At 42.6% G+C, this 25,810-nt stretch overlaps 1 protein-coding gene across 1 annotated transcript in view; it reads left to right on the top strand.

Annotated features, from left to right (window-relative positions):
- The first annotated feature begins 7,092 nt into the window (after positions 1-7,092).
- The window catches only part of CPNE8 (copine 8), a 545,271-nt gene continuing 526,553 nt past the window's right edge, over positions 7,093-25,810 (top strand). Inside the window, exon 1 of the mRNA XM_069764995.1 lies at positions 7,093-7,485. Coding sequence (XP_069621096.1) covers positions 7,358-7,485 — 128 coding nt within the window. The 5' untranslated portion in view covers positions 7,093-7,357. The remainder of the gene's footprint in view (positions 7,486-25,810) is intronic.

Raw genomic sequence — 25,810 nt, 5'->3', positions numbered from 1 at the left:
GAGAAGAATGGGAACGGCACATGATCCAAGGCACACCACATCCTCTGTAAAACATGGTGGAGGCAACGTGATGGCATGGGCATGCATGGCTTTCAATGGCACTGGGTCACTTGTGTTTATTGATGACATAAGAGCAGACAAGAGTAGCCGGATGAATTCTGAAGTGTACCAGGATATACTTTCAGCCCAGATTCAGCCAAATGCTGCAAAGTTGATTGGACGGCGCTTCATAGTACAGATGGACAATGACCCCAAGCATACAGCCAAAGCTACCCAGGAGTTCATGAGTGCCAAAAAGTGGAACATTCTGCAATGGACAAGTCAATCTCCAGATCTAAACCCAATTGAGCATGCATTTTTTTCTTGCTCAAATCCAGACTTAAGACGGAAAGACCCACAAACAAGCAAGACCTGAAGGCTGCGGCTGTAAAGGCCTGGCAAAGCATTAAGAAGGAGGAAACCCAGCGTTTGGTGATGTCCATGGGTTCCAGACTTAAGGCAGTGATTGCCTCCAAAGGATTTGCAACAAAATATTGAAAATAACAATATTTTGTTTGGGTTATGTTTATTTGTCCAATTACTTTTGACCTTCTAAAATGTGGAGTGTTTGTAAAGAAATGTGTACAATTCCTACATTTTCTATCAGATATTTTTGTTCAACCCTTCAAATTAAACGTTACAATCTGCACTTGAATTCTGTTGTAGAGGTTTCATTTCAAATCCAATGTGGTGGCATGCAGAGCCCAACTCGCGAAAATTGTGTCACTGTCCAAATATTTCTGGCCCTAACTGTATATATTAACCCCTTTACCCCCAAGGGTGGTTTGCACGTTAATGACCAGGCCAATTTTTACAATCCTGACCACTGTCCCTTTATGAGGTTATAACTCCGAAACGCTTCAACGGATCCTGGTGATTCTGACATTGTTTTCTCGTGACATATTGTACTTCATGATAGTGGTAAAATTTCTTTGATAGTACCTGCGTTTATTTGTGAAAAAAACAGAAATTTGGCGAAAATTTTGAAAATTTCGCAATTTTCAAACTTTGAATTTTTATGCAATTAAATCACAGAGATATGTCACACAAAATACTTAATAAGTAACATTTCCCACATGTCTCCTTTACATCAGCATAATTTTGGAACCAATTTTTTTTTTGTTAGGGAGTTATAAGGGTTAAAAGTTGACCAGCAATTTCTCATTTTTACAACACCATTTTTTTTTAGGGACCACGTCTCATTTGAAGTCATTTTGAGGGGTCTATATGATAGAAAATGCCCAAGTGTGACACCATTCTAAAAACTGCACCCCTCAAGGTGCTCAAAACCACATTCAAGAAGTTTATTAACCCTTCAGGTGTTTAATAGGAATTTTTGGAATGTTTAAATAAAAATGAACATTTAACTTTTTTACACAAAAAATTTACTTCAGCTCCAATTTGTTTTATTTTACCAAGGGTAACAGGAGAAATTGGACCCAAAAAGTTGTTGTCCAATTTGTCCTGAGTACGCTGATACCCCATATGTGGCAGTAAACCACTGTTTGGGCGCATGGGAGAGCTCGGAAGGGAAGGAGCGCAGTTTGACTTTTCAATGCAAAATTGACAGAAATTGAGATGGGACGCCATGTTGCGTTTGAAGAGCCACTGATGTGCCTAAACATTGAAACCCCCCACAAGTGACACCATTTTGGAAAGTAGACCCCCTAAGGAACTTATCTGGATGTGTGGTGAGCACTTTGACCCACCAAGTGCTTCACAGAAGTTTATAATGCAGAACCGTAAAAATAAAAAATCATATTTTTTCACAAAAATTATATTTTTGCCCCCAATTTTTTATTTTTCCAAGGGTAAGAGAAGAAATTGGACCTCAAAAGTTGTTGTCCAATTTGTCCTGAGTACGCTGATACCCCATCTGTGGCAGTAAACCACTGTTTGGGCGCATGGGAGAGCTCGGAAGGGAAGGAGCGCAGTTTGACTTTTCAATGCAAAATTGACAGAAATTGAGATGGGACGCCATGTTGCGTTTGGAGAGCCACTGATGTGCCTAAACATTGAAACCCCCCACAAGTGACACCATTTTGGAAAGTAGACCCCCTAAGGAACTTATCTAGAGGTGTGGTGAGCACTTTGACCCACCAAGTGCTTCACAGAAGTTTATAATGCAGAACCGTAAAAATAAAAAATCATATTTTTTCACAAAAATTATATTTTTGCCCCCAATTTTTTATTTTTCCAAGGGTAAGAGAAGAAATTGGACCTCAAAAGTTGTTGTCCAATTTGTCCCGAGTACGCTGATACCCCATATGTGGCAGTAAACCACTGTTTGGGCGCATGGGAGAGCTCGGAAGGGAAGGAGCGCCGTTTGACTTTTCAATGCAAAATTGACAGGAATTGAGATGGGACGCCATGTTGCGTTTGGAGAGCCACTGATGTGCCTAAACATTGAAACCCCCCACAAGTGACACCATTTTGGAAAGTAGACCCCCTAAGGAACTTATCTGGATGTGTGGTGAGCACTTTGACCCACCAAGGGCTTCACAGAAGTTTATAATGCAGAGCCATAAAAATAAAACAAAATTTTTTTCCCACAAAAATTATTTTTTAGCCCCCAGTTTTGTATTTTCCCTAGGGTAACAGGAGAAATTGGACCCCAAAAGTTGTTGTCCAATTTGTCCTGAGTACGCTGATACCCCATATGTGGGGGGGGAACCACCGTTTGGGCGCATGGGAGGGTTCGGAAGGGAAGGAGCGCCATTTGGAATGCAGACTTAGATGGAATGGTCTGCAGGCGTCACATTGCGTTTGCAGAGCCCCTAATGTACCTAAACAGTAGAAACCCCCCACAAGTGACACCATTTTGGAAAGTAGACCCCCTAAGGAACTCATCTTGATGTGTTGTGAGAGCTTTGAACCCCCAAGTATTTCACTACAGTTTATAACGCAGAGCCATGCAAATAAAAAATATTTTTTTTTCCACAAAGATTATATTTTAGCCCCCAGTTTTGTATTTTTCCAAGGTTAGCAGGAGAAATTGGACCCTAAATGTTGTTGTCCAATTTGTCCTGAGTACGCTGATACCCGATATGTGGGGGGGAACCACCGTTTGGGCGCATGGGAGGGTTCGGAAGGGAAGGAGCGCCATTTGGAATGCAGACTTAGATGGAATGGTCTGCAGGCGTCACATTGCGTTTGCAGAGCCCCTAATGTACCTAAACAGTAGAAACCCCCCACAAGTGACCCCATATTGGAAACTAGACCCCTCAATGAACTTATCTAGATGTGTTGTGAGAACTTTGAACCCCCAAGTGTTTCACTACAGTTTATAACGCAGAGCCGTGAAAATAAAATATCTTTTTGTTTTCCCACAAAAATTATTTTTTAGCCCCCAGTTTTGTATTTTCCCAAGGGTAACAGGAGAAATTGGTCCACAAAAGTTGTTGTCCAATTTGTCCTGAGTACGCTGATACCCCATATGTTGGGGTAAACCCCTGTTTGGGCACACAGGAGAGCTCGGAAGGGAAGGAGCACTGTTTTACTTTTTCAACGCAGAATTGGCTGGAATTGAGATCGGACGCCATGTCGTGTTTGGAGAGCCCCTGATGTGCCGAAACAGTGGAAACCCCCCAATTATAACTGAAACCCTAATCTAAACACACCCCTAACCCTAATTCCAATGGTAACCCTAACCACACCTCTAACCCTGACACACCCCTAACCCTAATCCCAACCCTATTCCCAACTGTAAATGTAATCTAAACCCTAACCCTAACTTTAGCCCCAACCCTAACTGTAGCCCCAACCCTAACCCTAACCCTAGCCCTAACCCTAGCCCTAACCCTAGCCCTAACCCTAACCCTAACCCTAGCCCTAACCCTAACCCTAGCCCTAACCCTAGCCCTAACCCTAACCCTAACCCTAGCCCTAACCCTAGCCCTAACCCTAGCCCTAACCCTAACCCTAACCCTAACCCTAGCCCTAACCCTAGCCCTAACCCTAACCCTAGCCCTAACCCTAGCCCTAGCCCTAACCCTAGCCCTAACCCTAGCCCTAACCCTAGCCCTAGCCCTAACCCTAGCCCTAACCCTAGCCCTAACCCTAATCCTAGCCCTAACCCTAGCCCTAATGGGAAAATGGAAATAAATACATTTTTTTTATTTTTCCCTAACTAAGGAGGTGATGAAGGGGGGTTTGATTTACTTTTATAGCGAGTTTTTTAGCGGATTTTTATGATTGGCAGCCGTCACACACTGAAAGACCCTTTTTATTGCAAAAAATATTTTTTGCAATACCACATTTTGAGAGCTATAATTTTTCCATATTTTGGTCCACAGAGTCATGTGAGGTCTTGTTTTTTGCGGGACGAGTTGACGTTTTTATTGAAAACATTTTTGGGCACGTGACATTTTTTTATCGCTTTTTATTCCGATTTTTGTGAGGAAGAATGACCAAAAGCCAGCTATTCATGAATTTCTATTGGGGGAGGCGTTTATACCGTTCCGCGTTTGGTAAAATTGATAAATCAGTTTTATTCTTCGGGTCAGTACGATTACAGCGATACCTCATTTATATCATTTTTTTATGGTTTGGTGCTTTTATACGATAAAAACTATTTTACAGAAAAAATAATTATTTTTGCATCGCTTTATTCTCAGGACTATAACTTTTTTATTTTTTTGCTGATGATGCTGTATGGCGGCTCTTTTTTTGCGGGACAATATGACGCTTTCAGCGGTACCATGGTTATTTATATCTGTCCTTTTGATCGCGTGTTATTCCACTTTTTGTTCGGCGGTATGATAATAAAGCGTTGTTTTTTGCCTCGTTTTTTTTTTTTTTTCTTACGGTGTTTACTGAAGGGGTTAACTAGTGGGACAGTTTTATAGGTCGGGTCGTTACGGACGCGGCGATACTAAATATGTGTACTTTTATTGGTTTTTTTTTTTTATTTAGATGAAGAAATGTATTTATGGGAATAATATTTTTTTTTTTTTTTTCATTATTTTGGAATATTTTTTTTTATTTTTTTTACACATTTGGAAAATTTTTTTTTAACTTTTTAACTTTGTCCCAGGGGGGGACATCACAGATCAGTGATCTGACAGTTTGCACAGCACTCTGTCAGATCACTGATCTGAGAGCAGCGCTGCAGGCTTCACAGTGCCTGCTCTGAGCAGGCTCTGTGAAGCCACCTCCCTCCCTGCAGGACCCGGATCCGCGGCCATCTTGGATCCGGGGCTCGAGCAGGGAGGGAGGTGAGGAGACCCTCGCAGCAACGCGATCACATCGCGTTGCTGCGGGGGGCTCAGGGAAGCCCGCAGGGAGCCCCCTCCCTGCGCGGTGCTTCCCTGCACCGCCGGCACATCGCGATCATCTTTGATCGCGGTGTGCCAGGGGTTAATGTGCCGGGGGCGGTCCGTGACCGCTCCTGGCACATAGTGCCGGATGTCAGCTGCGATAAGCAGCTGACACCCGGCCGCGATCGGCCGCGCTCCCCCCGTGAGCGCGGCCGATCGGCTATGACGTACTATCCCGTCCAGGGTCAGATAAGCCCAGGGCACCTCGACGGGATAGTACGTCTAAGGTCACAGAGGGGTTAATATTTCTTCCAGCGCTAGACAGCTTTAAAGCCGGTAATTCAATTACTGGCTTTTGCTATCTCCTTCCTAAACCCGACATGATATGAGACATGGGTTACATACAGTAAACCATCTCCTCATATCACCATTTTTTTGCATATTCCACACTACTAATGTGAGTAGTGTGTCTATGCAAAATTTGGCCGTTCTAGCTAGTAAATTAAGGGGTTAAATGGCAGAAAAAATTGGCGTGGGCTCCCGCACAATTTTCTCTGCCAGAGTGGTAAAGCCAGTGACTGAGGGCAGATATTAATAGCCTGGAGAGGGTCCATGGTTATTGCCCCCCCCCTGGTAAAAACACCTTCCCTCAGCCACCCCAGAAAAGGCACATCTGGAAGATGCGCCTATTCTGGCACTTGGCCACTCTCTTACCATTCCCGTGTAGCGGTGGGATATGGGGTAATGAAGGGTTAATGCCACCTTGCTATTGCTTCCTAGAAAGCTCCCTGGCTCGAGTTCATATGAGGACAACCAGTAGAGGGCGCCCTCTTATGATCTCGAGCCTGGGAGCTTTCTAGGACAGTTCCCACGATCTAGGAACAGCCAGCAGAGGGCGCCTCACCGCAAATGCAGGTAAATATAGGTCATTGACCTACTTTACCTACATTCCCCGGGGTTTTGCAGACATGAGCAATGTTGCATTAGCAAAGCTCGTGGCTGCAAAATATTTTAACCCCTTCAGATGGATTTACATCGTTGGACTTTACAGATCTGCGGAAGGTAAGGATATTGTTGGTTTATTATGTTTTTTTGTTACAGAATGAGGGTCTTCAGTGATTGGATTGGACGTTCAATAAAATATTACAACAACCTTTGTTTTTATTTCATAAAAATAATGTTTAATAATGTGTTTGTGTATTTTTTTAACCCTTTACTAGTATTGGATTAATAATGGATAGGTGTCATAATTGACGCCTCTCCATTATTAATCTGGCTTAATGTCACCTTACAATAGCAAGGTGGCATTAACCCTTCATTACCCCATATCCCACCGCTACACGGGAATGGGAAGAGAGTGGCCAAGTGCCAGATTAGGCGCATCTTCCAGATGTGCCTTTTCTGGGGTGGCTGGGGGCAGATATTTTTAGCCGGGTGGGGGGCCAATAACCGTGGACCCTCTCCAGGCTATTAATATCTGCCCTCAGTCACTGGCTTTACTACTCTGGCGGAGAAAATTGCGCGGGAGCCCACGCCAATTTTTTCTGCCATTTAACCCCTTAACATGCAAACCACCCTCGGGGCTTAATGGGTTAAACTTGTGAGAACTGTAATAATTGTGTAGGAAGAAGACACAGCTGAGTGAGAAGCCACCTTGTCGGCGTCGCCTAGGGCTCCTACAGAAGACACCGTTAGCCCTGAGGAGCAGCAGAAGCACGGGCCGAGCTCAGCTACCATGGCTGTGTCCGGCTGACGTCTCCAGGGTGGAGGAGGACGGGGGAATTCCTCCACACGAGGAGGGCACCGCCGAGTGCCTGTCTGCCTGTGCCTGTCTGCCTGTGCCTGTCTGCCTGTGCCTGTCTGCCTGTGCCTGTCTGCCTGTGCCTGTCTGCCTGTGCCTGTCTGCCTGTGCCTGTCTGCCTGTGCCCGCCCCCGCCCCCGCCTCCTCAGTGTGGAGCCTGCACTGCGCGCCGCGTCCCATAGCTGACAGGAGCGAGTGCCGCCGCGGCTCTTCCTTTCCGCTCACCTCAGGTTCTTCCACAAACTCTCCGCCGCTCCTCATGTTCGGACCGGATAAACTGGGGGTCGAAATGGATTTCGGCTTTAGGAATACGGCCTCTCTGGGGGACTTTAACCCCTTCAGCGCAAGCATCCCAGCTACCAAAGTGGAGTTAACCATTTCATGCAGGTGAGGAGAATCTTTCCTGAGTTCGGAACAAGGGGGTTGTCAGATACGGAAAGTTCCCGGGACCGTGGCGGGGTGTTCCCGGGACCGTGGCGGGGTGTTCCCGGGACCGTGGCGGGGTGTTCCCGGGACCGTGGCGGAGAGTTCCCTGTCATGTGTCACATACTATGCACTAATCTCTGAGGGGACAGGGGACATGTGCAGTAAACATTGTATCAGCAGCTGTCTAGTGTATGTCATATGTATCATACTACTTGTGTTTATATAGAATGACCGGTTCACAGTATACAGTATATATTCCTGCGTATATCACACTGTGTACACGCTATTATATATTTGTGTCTGATGTCTGTAACGCCCTGATGACTTAATGGCCCTATACAAGTGAGTAAAATACATAAGATAAATACATTATTATTATTATTATTATTATTATTACATGTATGCATTTGTGTAATAAATATATACACAAACATGTGTATTACTATATATATATATATATATATATATATATATATATATATATATATATATATATATATATACTTTGCATGTATGTGTACATTACTCTGTGTACACTCCAGGCTCCGGGTCACACTCAGGCTTGACTCTGGGAAAGTGATACAGGATACATAGAGGTGATGCAAAACACAGAGGGGGCAAGTGCCAGCTGAGCATTACCTAATAATGTCACATGTTTGCTGATTTCCTCAGAAGATGACTAAATAATTTGCTCACAATGAATTTGCATCTTGTTTGTGCTACCATCACATCAGGTCATGCCAGCCAACCATGGGTGTAACTTGTTATTGTAGAGAAACTGGGGTGATAAAATGTAATCATTCTCCTAATGATCGATATCAGAGTATGGTCAGGGCAGATACCAGAGTATGATAATGATAGATATCAGAGTATGATAATGGCAGATACCAGAGTATGCTCATAGCAGATAATGGCAGATACCAGGGTATGGTCATAGCAGATAATGGCAGATAGAGTATGATAAAGGCAGATATCAGAGTATGATAATGATCAATATCAGAGTATGGTCAGGGCAGATACCAGAGTATGGTAATGATAGATATCAGAGTATGATAATGATAGATATCAGAGTATGATAATGGCAGATACCACAGTATGGTCATAGCAGATAATGGCAGATACCAGGGTATGATAAAGGCAGATATCAGAGTATGATAATGGCAGATATCAGAGTATGATAATGGCAGATATCAGAGTATGGTCAGGGCAGATATCAGAGTATGGTCAGGGCAGATATCAGAGTATGATAATGGCAGATATCAGAGTATGATAATGGCAGATATCAGAGTATGATAATGGCAGATATCAGAGTATGATAATGGCAGATATCAGAGTATGGTCAGGGCAGATATCAGAGTATGATAATGGCAGATATCAGAGTATGGTCAGGGCAGATATCAGAGTATGATAATGGCAGATATCAGAGTATGATAATAGCAGATATCAGAGTATGGTCATAGCCGATAATGGCAGATATCAGAGTATGATAATGGCAGATTTCAGAGTATGATAATGGCAGATATCAGAGTATGATAATGGCAGATATCAGAGTATGATAATGGCAGATATCAGAGTATGATAATGGCAGATATCAGAGTATGATAATGGCAGATATCAGAGTATGATAATGGCAGATATCAGAGTATGATAATGGCAGATATCAGAGTATGATAATGGCAGATATCAGAGTATGATAATGGCAGATATCAGAGTATGGTCAGGGCAGATATCAGAGTATGATAATGGCAGATATCAGAGTATGGTCAGGGCAGATATCAGAGTATGATAATGGCAGATATCAGAGTATGATAATAGCAGATATCAGAGTATGGTCATAGCCGATAATGGCAGATATCAGAGTATGATAATGGCAGATTTCAGAGTATGATAATGGCAGATTTCAGAGTATGATAATGGCAGATATCAGAGTATGATAATGGCAGATTTCAGAGTATGATAATGGCAGATATCAGAGTATGATAATGGCAGATATCAGAGTATGATAATGGCAGATATCAGAGTATGATAAAGGCAGATATCAGAGTATGATAATGGCAGATATCAGAGTATGATAATGGCAGATATCAGAGTATGGTCAGGGCAGATATCAGAGTATGGTCAGGGCAGATATCAGAGTATGGTCAGGGCAGATATCAGAGTATGATAATGGCAGATATCAGAGTATGATAATGGCAGATATCAGAGTATGATAATGGCAGATATCAGAGTATGATAATGGCAGATATCAGAGTATGGTCAGGGCAGATATCAGAGTATGATAATGGCAGATATCAGAGTATGGTCAGGGCAGATATCAGAGTATGATAATGGCAGATATCAGAGTATGATAATAGTAGATATCAGAGTATGGTCATAGCCGATAATGGCAGATATCAGAGTATGATAATGGCAGATTTCAGAGTATGATAATGGCAGATATCAGAGTATGATAATGGCAGATATCAGAGTATGATAATGGCAGATATCAGAGTATGATAATGGCAGATATCAGAGTATGATAATGGCAGATATCAGAGTATGATAATGGCAGATATCAGAGTATGATAATGGCAGATATCAGAGTATGATAATGGCAGATATCAGAGTATGATAATGGCAGATATCAGAGTATGATAATGGCAGATATCAGAGTATGATAATGGCAGATATCAGAGTATGATAATGGCAGATTTCAGAGTATGATAATGGCAGATTTCAGAGTATGATAATGATAGATATCAGTATGATAATAGCAGATATCAGAGTATGGTCATAGCCGATAATGGCAGATATCAGAGTATGATAATGGCAGATATCAGAGTATGATAATGATAGATATCAGTATGATAATAGCAGATATCAGAGTATGGTCATAGCCGATAAAGGCAGATACCAGAGTATGGTCAGGGCAGATACCAGAGTATGGTCATAGCAGATAATGGCAGATATCAGAGTATGGTCATAGCAAATAATGGCAGATATCAGAGTATGGTCAGGGCAGACAATGGCACATTGCCTTTAGAGCAAATTATGAGGATAGGAGTCAGCAAAGCAACATTTACCGTATATGATCAATGTCTATATGCATGTGTGTCTATGGATATTTAAGTATTTATAGCAAACATAGAAGCATAAATAGCACACAGGCAGAATACCTATTTACATAAATCTCTATTGACATTTATTTCATATGTGACTGTACCAGGTCCCATTATGGAGTTTCCCACTAGCCTACCACCCTGTGTAAGTTGCTGTCATATGGTATCAGTATATTCCTTGCAATGGTGGGACGTATTTCTCCTCTTGTTGCATTCTGGAACCATCATCTCCAAACTATGAATCAGAAATGTTTAGCTTTCTTAGCATATTTCAGGATGGCTGATGTAACGGTTGGTGAAAGCAGAGTCAGTGCCTGATGTTTCCGTTCCAGGCAGACGTCCCTCCCCGCACACTCCTTCATTCCACAAATATTTTCATCAAACTGCTATATAAGATGTTTTAGTATTTGTTGCTAAGTTTTATACTTATTGAAGAAATGTGTGTAGAATCTGTTCTATGTGCTGATCCGAAGTCCTGGCTATATGTGTATGGAGGAAGGTTATGAATTATCGAGTGCTGTAATCCATAGCAACTGCTCATCAGCGTGAGCCGATGGGATTATTATGGTAATGAAAAGTGTCATGTAAGTTTATAGCTTGTATTCTAGCATAGCCAGCTAGCTGTCCATCGGATGTTTTTCAGTGGATCCTGCCAATTTTATGTCTGTGGGTTTTCCAAAACCATGACCTATGTGTGATGCAAGGGAAACAATGACTTGGATGCAGAAGGTTATATATCAGATATTGTCTGATTACGGTAGGTGTCAGGGGCTGAGTCATAAGGAATTGCTTTTTGGGCAATTCCCGTCCTGATTGCTGGCATTTACAGAAGGCTATGGTTAGTTTATAGTAATTCTATTTATTTTCCTTGGTAAGACCAGCATTTCTGTCATTCATTTGGACGTTGAATAAGCTGTAAATTAGTTACTGTGCTCACAGACTGTGTTAGGAAATACGCTGCTTAATGTACAGAACAGACTGCTATTTCTGTGTGTCTTACAAATTTATAAGCCAAATTGTACTTCCATTCAACGACATTGTCATGTATCAATGTATCTGTAGCTACAGTGTTGTTACATGATGCCATAATAAGACATGCAGATATAATCTCAAAGGCCACAAAAGGGGCAGGGTGGAGTCACATGCCTCTTAATGAATCATGCATTTGACTAGTGGCTTGCGCCTTGCCACAAATCTTACTTCAAGCCATTTAAAGGGTTGTCCAGTAATGGGACAACCCTTCTCAATCCGTATGTGTGCCTCTAGTAAAATAATAATGCTTAAACTCACCTCCGATGCCGGCGCCGTTATAGCGGAGTTACCGCTGTCTCTCCTGGGGTCTGCTTGACATTGTCAGCAGCTACTTCACTCTTCCCTGCCTTTGGATAAATCACATACATGTGGAGAAAGTAAGAGCTGCTGCTTTCACACTTCCTCCAGATGTATGTGATGTGTAACAATGTCACATGAGCCCTGGCAGAGAGCGTTATTTTACTGGGGCAACTATCTAGATTGAGAAGGGCTTGTCCGAGTAGTGGACAACCCTTTTAATGAATTTGACATGCAGTTGTCACCACGCCCCTGCTCCCCCTGAGCTCTGGAAAAACAAAATCCAGCTCACCATACCGACATTCCCAGGAGCTCGGAGCACGGAACCGCTGTGTCAGGGCGTGGACGAACAGGAAAGAGAAGGAGATCCAGCTCAACGAAATAGTGAAAAATCCATAATTTATTTCACTTAAAATATAGTGAAAGGACAAAACATACAAGACATGTCTTGTATTAGGTATCATGATTAAGGGTGCTTAGTCACCGGAAACGCGTTGACCTTGTTTTTATAATTTTTTCTGTATGCTGATGTTTTGTCCTTTCACTATATTTTAAGTGAAATAAATTATGGATTTTTCACTATTTCGTTGAGCTGGATCTCCTTCTCTTTCCTCCCCCTGAGCTCTGCCCACTCTGGCGGAGCTGGGTGAAAATGGCATGAGAATACCCAGTAACAAAATTTTAGCGCCTTCTTGAGTTGCACCAACATTTTTCAACTTTTAAAATCTTTTGAACACTAGCATAAAAGCTTTTATGAATCATGCTCTTAGTCTTGTGTTTATAACTGCATTTCTACTGAGGACAGAAATACCCTTTGCTTACAGGAAACAACCTTATGTTGATAACAAAATCAGGAAATAGACTATTGCTTAATATGTCAACATTAACGTTCAGATGGAATGTGGCCAATCAGAATATAAACAGGTCATTTAATGAATTGAATATTATTAGAATGCCATGCAAATGATGGAATATAGTGCTGAATGTGGTCTTCCTGTTCTCTTTATGGTATCCTTATTCAGAGAAACGGAGATAAATGACAAACGTAATCAGAAATGATTTGCATTGTACAAAGTAGAAGCCAAGGCCAGATTGCTTTAACTATTGATGTGGTATTATTTCTTCCTTCTCTCTAACTGAAATAAATAGGTGAAGAAAGAACAGGGCAAACCTATGAGGTGTAGGTTTAAAAGTTGTGCACACTTTAACCCCTTCACCACCTTGCGATTTTGAGTTTCCGTTTTTTTGGTCATGTGAGGGCTTGTTTTTGTGGGACGAGTTGTACTTTTGAATGACACCATTGGTTTTGCCTTATAGTGTATTGGAAAATGGGGGAAAAAAATCAAAGTGCGGTGAAATTGCAAAAAATGTGCAACGCCACATTTGTTTTTTTACCATGTTCAGTAAATGCTAAAACTGACCTAACATTATGATTTCTACTGGTCATTACGAGTTTGTAGATACCAAACATGCCTAGGTTCTTTTTTATTTAAAAGGTGATAAAAAATCCAAAGTTTCTAAAAGCAAAAACAAAAAAAGTTGCCATTTTCCGAGACCCGTAGCGTCTCCATTTTTAGTGATCTGGGGCTGGGCAAGGGCTTATTTTTTGCGTGCCAAGCTGACCTTTTTATTTATACCATTTTGATGTAGATACAAACTTTTGATCTCCCATTATTGTATTTTAATGCAAGGAGACGGCGATCAAAAGGACGTAATTATGGCGTTTTCATTTTTCTTCTCGATACGCTGTTTACCGATCGGATTAATTATTTTTATATATTGATCAGTCGTGTGTATCTGAACCTGGCAATACCAAATATGCATTTTTTATTTTTTTCATATTGTTTTATTTTGAATGATGCGAATGGGGAGGTTGATTTAAACTTTTATATTTTTTTGAATATTTTTAAAACCATTTTTTTTTTTTACCTTACACTTGCTTCAATAGTTTCCATAGGAGACTAGAAGTTGTGTTCATCTGATAGCCTGTGCTACACATAGCAGGGCTTGAGTCCTGCTGCATGTAGTTAAAATGATCACCTGCTATGAGCACCGACCCCTAAGCGAATTTCTACGAAAGACCGGTGAGTGCTATCTGCTTTTCTTTGGAGGATTCATTCATTCATTCATTCATTCATTCATTCATGGTTCTCAGCCTGGACAGTCGCATATTGGCACAATCCAGATTGAAAACTATTTTATCCCCAAGCATGGATTACGTTGTGGGACAGAACGTCGGACAGGTGAGGGATATGGTTGTTTTTTTATTTTTGTTTTATTGCAGGATACATTGGTTTCAATGGAATGGGTGTGTGTTTTGTTTATCTATTATATAATTGTCTAAGGGTCACTTCCGTCTTTCTGTCCTTCTGTCTGTCTTTCTTTCTGTCACGGATATTCATTGGTCGCGGCCTCTGTCTGTCATGGAATCCAAGTCGTTGATTGGTCGTGGCAAAACGCCCACGACCATTGCCATGACCAATCAGCAACGGGCACAGTCCGGCAGCAACATGGCCGCTCCTTCCTCCCCGCAGTCAGTGCCCACTCCATACTCCCCTCCAGTCAGAGCTCACATGGCAGCGCTAATGGACCGCGTTATGCCGCGGTGTAACGCAGTCCATTAACGCTGCTATTAACACTGTGTGACCAACTTTTTTTTTACTATTGATGCTGCAAAACGATCTAATGTTAAAAATAATAAAAAAATAAAAAATCATCATATACTCACCTTCCGGCTCCTTTCCTGCTCTCGCGACGCTCCGGTAACCAGTCCATGCATTTCGATCTCGCGAGGTGATGACGTAGCGTTCTCGCGAGACCGCAATGCACTCTTGAGACCGGAACGTGCGAGGAGTGTCGGTAAATGCATCCTGGATCCAGGGGCCAATGGAGGGTGAGTATATAACTAGTTTTTATTTTAATTCTTTTTTTTTTTTTAACAGGGATATGATGCCCACATTGCTATATACTATGTGGGCTGTGCAATATGCTTCGCGGGCTGTGCAATGTACTACGCGTGCTGTGCAATGTACTACGCGGGCTGGGCAATATACTACGTGGACGGGCTGGGCAATATAGTACGCGGGCGGGCTGGGCAATATAGTACGCGGGCGGGCTGGGCAATATAGTACGCGGACGGGCTGGGCAATATAGTACGCAGGCGGGCTGGGCAATATAGTACGTGTACATGCATATTCTAGAATACCCGATGCGATAGAATCGGGCCATCATCTAGTTTCAAATAAAAGACTTTATTCTGGCTGTGTGTTTATTTACAATATACAGTAGTGTTCAAGATAATGACAGTTTGTTCAAAAGTTTCCTTAATCACAACATTTTTATACTAGTTTTTATTTCCATGCATTGGGAACATTGTACACTGTTTTCTAATTTAAAACATGAAGAGAAATGTATACAATTTTTAACTACTTTACAGAAAATAGCAAAAAATGAACATAGGGCTGTTGTAAAAAATAGCAGTGTCTCCATTTGGCTTTACAAACTCACAATATGTACTTTTTTGTGGGTTTCACATTCCTGTGAATCACTAATCTAATATTTAGTTGTATACCCACAGTTTTTTAGAACTGTTTCATAGAATAAACCAACTTCTGGCACCTGTTATTCCAGCCTAGGATACTTGGGCTACATCCTACAATTTTTTGGCATTTGTTGGCTTTGCTTCAGAAACAGCATTTTAAATGTCACCCCACAAGTTTTCTATTGGATTAAGGTCAAGGAATTGGGTTGGCCACTAAGTAACCTCAATTTTTTTTGGACTGAAACCAAGATTTTGCTGGTTTACTGGTGTATTTAGAGTCATTGTCTTGCTGAAACACCCATTTCAAAGGCATAGCCTCTTCAGAGTAAGGCAACATGACCTCAAGTATTTTAATATATGCAAGCTGGTCCATGATCCCTAGTATGCGGTAAATAGGTCTGGCGCCATAGTAAGACAAACATAAGAGAAACGTCCATCTCATGATGCTTGCACCACCATGCTTCACTGTCTTCAGAGTGTACTGTGGCGTGAATGCAGAGTTTGGTGCTCGTCTGAGGAACTGTCTGCGACCCTTGGACCCAAAAAGAACAATATTACTTTCATCAGTCCTCAAAATGTTTCTCCGTTTCTCTTTAGGCCAGTTGATGTGTTCTTTTGCAAATTGTAACCGCTTCAGTACAGGTCTTTTTTTTTTAAACAGTGGGACATTGCAGGAATTTCTTCTTAAGACACTAACTTTACACAGGCGTCTTTTAGCTGTCACAGTACTCACGGGTAACGTGAGATCGTCTTTGATCATCCTTGAGCTGATCATTGGCTGAGTCGTTGCCATTCAGACTATTGTTCCATCCAATCGAATGGTAGTCTTCCGTGTTCTTCCACGTCTTTCCAGTTTGGCTTTCCATTTTAAAGCATTGGACATTATTTTAGTTGGGCAGCCTATCATTGTGTGCACTTCTTTCTAAGTTTTACCCTCTCCTATCAACTTTTTAATCAAAGTACGCTGTTCTTCGGAACAATGTCTTGAACGACCAATATTTCTCAGTCTTTCAGGGAGAAATGCATGTACAACATGTCCTGGCTTCATCCTTTAAATAAGGGCCACCTGATTCACACCCGTTTCTGCACAGAAATTGAATTCTGCTCACTAATTGAACTCCACACTGCTGTCAAAAGACAGCATGAGCCAGCATCTGTGATCTGAGGTATAAAGTTTACCTCCAGTCCCTGCTGTCAGCTGATGGTAAAACTGCTTCCATCAGCCGTCACCTGCTGCTGCTTATAACAGTGAGGAGGAGCAGCTGATGAGAATATTTATCAGTCACTGCATGTGCTGTAAATAAATAATTTGAAAAAAACCTGCTTAGGTATCCATGTACCTTTGATAACCAGCCAAGCAAAACTCACAGCTGGAGGCTTCAACCCTCAGCTGTCAGTTTTAGCAAGGTTGGTTATCAACAATAAATAGCTTTAACCCCTTAGCGACCGCCGATACGCCTTTTAACGGCGGCCGCCAAGGGTACTTAAACCACAGCGCCGTTAATTAACGGCGCTGTGGAAAAAGTAAATAGCGCCCCCCAGAGTCGGATTTTCTCCGGGGTCTCGGCTGCCGGGGGTAGCCGAGACCCCAGAGAACATGATTCGGGGTTTTTTTTTTACCGACCCCGCATTTACGATCGCCGGTAATTAACCGTTTACCGGCGATCGCAAAAAAAAAACGTGATTTCTTTTTCATTTCTCTGTCCTCCGATGTGATCGCACATCAGAGGACAGAGAAAAGGGGTCCCCGATCGCCCCCCGATACTCACCTGTCTCCCCCGGTGCTCCTCGTGGCTCCCGATGAGCACCGCCATCTTCAAAATTGCGGGCGCATGCGCAGTGCGCCCGCCGGCCGGCCCCGGGAGAATCTTTGGGGTCTCGGCTACCAGGGGTAGCCGAGACCACAAAGAGCATGATCGGGGTCGGTTTTACTGACCCCTGTTTTGTGATCACCGGTAATTAACTGTTTACCGGCGACCGCAAAAAAAAAAAAAAAATCAAAGTGTAATTCTCTGTCCTCTGATGTGATCGCACATCAGAGGACCGAGAAATAGGGGGATTCGGGGACCTTATCATACTCACCAGTGTCCCTGGGTCCTCCTGCTGCTCCTCTTGGCCGCCGGGGAAAAGAAAATAGCGGGCCCATGCGCAGTGCGCCCGCCATCTGTCTCCTTCTGCCGGCCGGCAGGAGAAGAGCAGTTGGGGCTAAAACTAGGGTTAGGGCTAGAGTTAGGGTTAGGGCTAAATTTAAGGTTGGGGCTAAATTTAGGGTTAGGGTTGGCGCTAAATTTAGGGTTAGGCTTCTTTAACACTTACGTCGGTACGGGGCCGTCGCAATGCATCGGCCCGACATACCGACGCACGTTGTGAAAATTGTGCACAACGTGGGCAGCGGATGTAGTTTTTCAACGCATCCGCTGCCCGATCTATTTCCTGGGGAGGAGGGGGCGGAGTTACGGCCACGCATGCGCGGTCAGAAATGGCGGATGCGACGTACAAAAAAAGTTACATTGAACGTTTTTTGTGCTGACGGTCCGCCAAAACACTGATCCAGTGCACGACGGACGCGACGTGTGGCCATCCATCACGATCCATCAGCAATACAAGTCTATGGACAAAAAACGCATCCTGCGGGTACATTTGCAGGATCCGTTTCTTGTCCAAAACGACGGATTGCGACGGATGCCAAACGACGCAAGTGTGAAAGTAGCCTTAGGGCTAGGGCTAGGGTTGGGGCTAAAGTTAGGGCTAGGGTTGGGGCTAAAGTTAGGGTTAGAGTTGGGATTAGGGTTAGGGTTTGGATTAGGGTTAGGGTTGGCATTAGGGTTACGCTTGGGATTAGGGTTAAGGTTAGGGTTGTGATTAGGGGTGTATTGGGATTAGGGTTAGGGTTGAGATTAGGATTAGGGGTGTGTTGGATTTAGGGTTTTGATTAGGGTTATGGTTAGGGTTGACATTAGGGTTGTTTTGGGGTAAGGGTTGTGATTATGGTTAGGGTTAGTGATTAGGATTATGGATCGGGTTGGGATTAGGGTTAGGGGTGTGTTGGGGTTAGGGTTGGAGCTAGAATTGGGGGGTTTCCACTGTTTAGGTACATCACAGGGTCTCCAAACACGACAGCCAATTTTGCGCTCAAAAAGTCAAATGGTGCTCCCTCTCTTCTGAGCTCTGCCGTGCACCCAAACAGTGGGTTACCACCACATATGGGGCATCAGCGTACTCGGGATAAATTGGACAACAACTTCTGGGGTCCAATTTCTCCTGTTACCCTTGTGAAAATAAAAACTTGGGGGCTATAAAATCTTTTTTGTGGAAAAAAAAAATATTTTTTATTTTTATGACTCTGCATTTATAAACTTCTGTGAAGCACTTGGGCATTCAAAGTTCTCACCACACATCTAGATAAGTTCCATGGGGGGTCTAGTTTCCAAAATGGGGTCACTTGTGGGGGGTTACTACTGTTTAGGTTACATCAGGTGCTCTGCAATCGCAACATAATGCCCACAGACCATTCTATCAAAGTCTGCATTCCAAAACGGCGCTCCTCCCTTCCAAGCTCTGCCGTGCGCCTAAACAGTGGTTTACCCCCACATATGGGGTACCAGCATACTCGGGACAAATTGGACAACAACTTTTGGGGTCCAATTTCTCTTGAGACCCTTGTGAAAATAAAAACTTGGGGGCTACAATATCTTTTTTGTGGAAAAAAAAATATTTTTTATTTTCACGACTCTGCATTCTAAACTTCTGTGAAGCACTTGGGCATTCAAAGTTCTCACCACACATCTAGATAAGTTCCATGGGGGGGTCTAGTTTCCAAAATGGGGTCACTTGTGGGGGATTTCTACTGTTTAGGCACATCAGGGGCTCTCCAAATGCGACATGGCGTCCAATCTCAATTCCAGCCGATTTTACATTGAAAAAGTAAAACGGCACTTCTTCTCTTCCAAGCTCTGCGGTGCGCACAAACAGTGGTTTACCCCCACATATTGGGTATCGACGTACTCAGGAGAAATTGCATAACAACTTTTGTTGTTTAATTTCTCCTGTTACCCTTGTGAAAATAAAAATTTGTGGGCAAAAAGATCATTTTTGTGTAAACAAAAGCGATTTTTTATTTTCACGGCTCTACGTTATAAACTTCCGTGAAGCACTTGGGGGTTCAAAGTGCTCACCACACATCTAGATAAGTTCCTTAAGGGGTCTAGTTTCCAAAATGGTGTCACTTATGGGGGGTTTCCACTGTTTAGGCACATCAGGGGCTCTCTAAACGTGACATGGCGTCCGATCTCAATTCCAGCCAATTCTGCATTGAAAAAGTCAAACGGCGCTCCTTCACTTCCAAACTCTGCGGTGCGCCCAAACAGTGGTTTACCCCCACATATGGGGTATTGGCGTATTCATGAGAAATTGCATAACAAAATTTATGGTTACATTTCTGTTTTTACACATGTGAAAATAAAAAAAATGGTTCTGAATTAAGATGTTTGCAAAAAAAAGTTAAATGTTCATTTTTTCCTTCCACATTGTTTCAGTTCCTGTGAAGCACGCAAAGGGTTAATAAACTTCTTGGATGTGGTTTTGAGAACCTTGAGGGGTGTAGTTTTTAGAATGGTGTCACACTTCGTTATTTTCTATCATATAGACCCCTCAAAATGACTTCAAATATGATGTGGTCCCTAAAAAAAAAAATGGTGTTGTAAAAATGAGAAATTGCTGGTCAACTTTTAACCCTTATAACTCCCTAACAAAAAAAAATTTTGTTTCCAAAATTGTGCTGATGTAAAGTAGACATGTGGGAAATGTTATTTATTGACTATTTTTCATGACATATCTCTCTGATTTAGGCCGGCGTCACACACAGCGTAAAACAATACGGTCCGTATATTACGGCCGTAATACACTGAAAAGTCCCGAAAAAAGTGGTCCGTAGCTCCTCCGTAGGCAGGGTGTGTCAGCGTTTTTTGCGCATGGCATCCTCCGTATGTAATCCGTATGGCATCCGTACTGCGTGGTTTTCTCGCAGGCTAGCAAAACCAACATACCGCTATAGAAGTGATCCATGTGTCCCAAAAAGAAAAGAAAATATATATATACTGTCTATATATATATATATATATATATATATATATATATATATATATATATATATATATATATATATATATATATATATATGTATATATATATATATATGTCAGTAGACACATATATTAGAGAGAAAAGCCGGTAATTCAGTGCGGTGTACAGTAAAATCACACTGACAGCTTACAGTAGAATAGGTAGAATAAATGTGTACACATAGAATAGGTATATATATATATATATGTCAGTGAGACACATATATGTATATATATTAATATTTATTCCAGCGCTATACAGCTTGAAAGCCGGTAATTCAATTACCGGCTTTTTCTTTCTCCTTCCTAAAACCCGACATGATTTGAGACATGGTTTACATACAGTAAACCATGTCTTCTCTCCATTTTTTTTGCAGATTCCACACTACTAATGTCAGTAGTGTGTATCTGCAAAATTTGGCCGTTCTAGCTCTTAAAATAAAGGGTTAAATGGCGGAAAAAATTGGCGTGGGCTCCCGCGCAATTTTCTCCGCCAGAGTAGTAAAGCCAGTGACTGAGGGCAGATATTAATAGCCTGGAGAGGGTCCACGGTTATTGGCCCCCCCCCTGGCTAAAAATATCTGCCCCCAGCCACCCCAGAAAAGGCACATCTGGAAGATGCGCCTATTCTGGCACTTGGCCACTCTCTTCCCATTCCCGTGTAGCGGTGGGATATGGGGTAATGAAGGGTTAATGCCACCTTGCTATTGTAAGGTGACATTAAGCCTAATTAATAATGGAGAGGCGTCAATTATGACACCTATCCATTATTAATCCAATTGTAGTGAAGGGTTAAATAAAACACAAACACATTATTTAAAATTATTTTAATTAAATAAAAACAATGGGTGTTGCAGTATTTTATTCAACGCCCAATCCAGTCACTGAAGACCCTCGTTCTGTGAGTAAAAAAACATAATAAACCAACAATATACTTACCCTCCGCAGATCTGTAACGTCCAACGATGTAAATCCTTCTGAAGGGGTTAAAACATTTTGCAGCAAGGAGCTGTGCTAATGCAGGCTGCTCCTCGCTGCAAAACCCCAGGGAATGAGGCTAAAAATAGATCAATGATCTATATTTAGCTTTATTTGCGGTGAGGCGCCCTCTGCTGGCTGTTCATAGATCGTGGGAAATTACCTAGAAAGCTCCCTGGCTTTCTTGCAGCGAGGAGCAGCCTGCATTAGCACAGCTCCTTGCTGCAAAATGTTTTAACCCCTTCAGAAGGATTTACATCGTTGGACGTTACAGATCTGCGGAGGGTAAGTATATTGTTGGTTTATTATGTTTTTTTACTCACAGAACGAGGGTCTTCAGTGACTGGATTGGGCGTTGAATAAAATACTGCAACACCCATTGTTTTTATTTCATTAAAATAATTTTAAATAATGTGTTTGTGTTTTATTTAACCCTTCACTACAATTGGATTAATAATGGATAGGTGTCATAATTGACGCCTCTCCATTATTAATTAGGCTTAATGTCACCTTACAATAGCAAGGTGGCATTAACCCTTCATTACCCCATATCCCACCGCTACACGGGAATGGGAAGAGAGTGGCCAAGTGCCAGAATAGGCGCATCTTCCAGATGTGCCTTTTCTGGGGTGGCTGGGGGCAGATATTTTTAGCCAGGGGGGGGCCAATAACCGTGGACCCTCTCCAGGCTATTAATATCTGCCCTCAGTCACTGGCTTTACTACTCTGGCGGAGAAAATTGCGCGGGAGCCCACGCCAATTTTTTCCGCCATTTAACCCTTTATTTTAAGAGCTAGAACGGCCAAATTTTGCAGATACACACTACTGACATTAGTAGTGTGGAATCTGCAAAAAAAATGGAGAGAAGACATGGTTTACTGTATGTAAACCATGTCTCAAATCATGTCGGGTTTTAGGAAGGAGAAAGAAAAAGCCGGTAATTGAATTACCGGCTTTCAAGCTGTATAGCGCTGGAATAAATATTAATATATATACATATATGTGTCTCACTGACATATATATATATATATATATATACCTATTCTATGTGTACACATTTATTCTACCTATTGGACTGTAAGCTGTCAGTGTGATTTTACTGTACACCGCACTGAATTACCGGCTTTTCTCTCTAACACCGCTGCGTATTTCTCGCAAGTCACACTGCTTGTCCGTGTGTAATCCGTATTTTTCACGCTTCCATAGACTTTCATTGGCGTATTTCTTGCGCAGTACGGTGACAAACGCAGCATGCTGCGATTTTGTACGGCCGTAGAAAGCCGTATAATACTGATCAGTAAAATACGGCAAATAGGAGCAGGGGCATAGAGAATAATTGTGCCGTATTTTTTGCGAGTTTTACGGACGTAGATTCTGCGCTCTTACGTCCGTAAAACTCGCAAGTGTGACGCCGGCCTTAAGGACATAAAAATACAAAGTTTGAAAATTGCAAAATTTAAAAATTTTTTGCCATATTTCCGTTTTTTTCATAAATAATCGCAAGTAATATCGAAGAAATGTTACCACTAACATGAAGTACAATATGTCACAAAAAAACCATCTCAGAATCAGAGGGATCCGTTGAAGCGTTCCAGAGTTATAACCTCATAAAGTGACAGTGGTCAGAATTGCAAAAATTGGCTCGGTCATTAAGTACCAAATTGGCTCTGTCACTAAGGGGTTAAAAAAAACGGCGTCGGGTTCCCCTCATTTTTGACAACCAGCCAGCTGGACTTGGTATTCTCAGGCTGTTAAGGGGCCATGGATATTACCCACTCAGCCTAAAAATTGCAGCCCGCAGCCTCCCATTTATTAGATGTGCCAATTCTGCCGCTTGGCCGGCTCTTTTAACTTCCCCTGAAGCGGTGTCAAGTGGGTTTCATATTTGAGGGGTTGATGTCATCTTTGTATTGTTAGGTGACTTCAAGCCCACTGATTACTAATGGGGAGGTGTCTGTAAGACACTTATCTATTACTAATCTTATAGTTATATTGTAAATAAGACACCGCCAGAATAAAGTCCTTTATTTGAAATAAAACAAAACACTTTTACTTTTTTATTTAAAAATAACATACACAGTCTCACCTAACACCTAGTTCCACTCAATCCGTCATCTCCTGTAATAAAATAAAAATAAAAAGCAACACTATGTCTCACCTGTCTGTCGTTCTGTCCCACTCCATAATCCTTGTCTGGGGGATAAACCATTTTCAACCTGGATGGTGCCAAGATACGACTGTCCAGGCTGAGAACCACTGAGGAATGAGCTGAGACTAGTTGTGACATCACATATTCCTTTGTAGAGAATGGTATCTTCCAAAGGAAAGACGAAGTGAGGATGAGGAAGGTAATTTAAAAATGTAATTTTTTATTAACAATCTGCGCGGCCCTGACACTCTCTATCTCTAAGTTTCAGACATAATCACCAACTTCCTGTCCTCTCAGTACGCCTGCGCACCTTTCCTTCAGTTGCCGTGGCCCGCCTGTCAGAGAGTCTAACTACGCACGCGCGGTGTCCGTATACCCCCTCTGACTTCCGGGAGGCGCTAACCCACGTGACCGCAGTGCGTTCCACTGCGTGTCACGGTGCGCAATCCCGGAAGTCCCATTAGCAAGGTGGGGCGGTACATCGGCGCGCGCAGTCAGGAGATTCCTCGTGACATCACCGGAACCGGCGTCTTGCAGCGTTCCCTATTTAAACCCCCTCGATACCTTGTTAACTTGTCCTCGCCCCCACTGGAAGAAGCTACGGCGAAACAGCGCTTGTCTGGCGCCGGGGATCCGCTCCTGCCTCCTGCTACTGGTCACTAGTATCTTTCTGCACCTCTGGCTACATTAAGGTAATTAACCCTGGGACTATTAATATGTGTACCTTAGCCTCTTATCATTAGGTACCTCCTCTATCATGGCAATCTTACATGAATCCTTTTCCAGGTGGTTAGCATACTTTTTTGCACCACTGGATACATTTTAGGTTTTTTTCTGCCAAGCCTTAGAGGGGAATACCATGCTCAGGGTCCACATACCACAATTTGGTAACAGTTTTGTGCAGTGTCTTGCTATTCAGCCTTACATATACTAGTGCCACCATCAATACTATCATCTGCTATACTCTGGGCTTTTCTATCTCCTGTGCCCATATGAGGCAGGTCCGTCTCCCCCAGATTTTTGTCTAGGTCTAGGTTGAAATATCCCCTGTATTTTATCTATATTTTGTGTTTTTGATTGTTTTGTTTTTTTAAAGATTGTTAATAAAAAATTACATTTTTAAATTACCTTCCTCATCCTCACTTCGTCTTTCCTTTGGAAGATACCATTCTCTACAAAGGAATATGTGAATTATGAATATTTGAAGTGACCTTTGCCTGTTCTAAATAGGACTATGGGAATTAGTTGTGACATCAGCAAGGTTACTGCAGGTCGCTGAGGCTGCTTTCCCAGCCGGGCCCCTGAACTGCGGTGACCTCGGTGACATTCCAGCTAGCACCGTGAGAGAGTCTCACAGTGCATAGGCGAGTAAATTGGGAGAATTTCACTGCGGTAAACTCACCTCTGGTGCTACTAAAAGTATTGTGTTGTTCAATACAAGGCAGTGAAGAGGACATGGTTCTCACAAGACCTCCGTGGCTCCTTCATACACCTTTTCGGCAGGGTGATGCTGCTTCTCTCGAGATCTCGTGGAAGTGCAGTCATTTACGGAGGAGCAGCATGCGCAGATTGATAGTTCTGCTCTTGCAACATTATCAATACCTTATTGGGCAAGCGCCACCTTAGCGAGCAAAGTTGCTTGTGCTAGATTTCTGGTGGGTGAGTAGGTCACAAAGAAGAGTGACTTGTTAGTCACTGACAAGATGCTGACTTTGGGCTGGAAAAAAAGGGAGAGACCTCAGAGCTGTATGTAGATGGCTAAGGGTACCGTCACACAGTGCAATTTTCATCGCTACAATGGTACGATCCGTGACGCTCCAGCATCGTAACAATATCGCTTCAGCGTCGTAGACTGCTGTCACACTTTGCAATCTACGACGCTGGAGCGATAATTTCATGACGTATGTGCGATGTAGAAGCCGTTGGTTACTATGCGCACATCGTATACGATATATGTTACACCATGCGATCATGCCGCCACAGCGGGACACTAGACGACGAAAGAAAGTTTCAAACGATCTGCTAGGACGTACGATTCTCAGCGGGGTCCCTGATCGCAGGAGCGTGTCAG

Source organism: Ranitomeya imitator, chromosome 4 (genome assembly GCF_032444005.1).
Source record: "Ranitomeya imitator isolate aRanImi1 chromosome 4, aRanImi1.pri, whole genome shotgun sequence".
Lineage (NCBI taxonomy): Eukaryota > Metazoa > Chordata > Amphibia > Anura > Dendrobatidae > Ranitomeya > Ranitomeya imitator.
The sequence above is the reverse complement of the archived record's forward strand: the minus strand, read 5'-3'. Positions and strand labels throughout refer to the sequence as shown.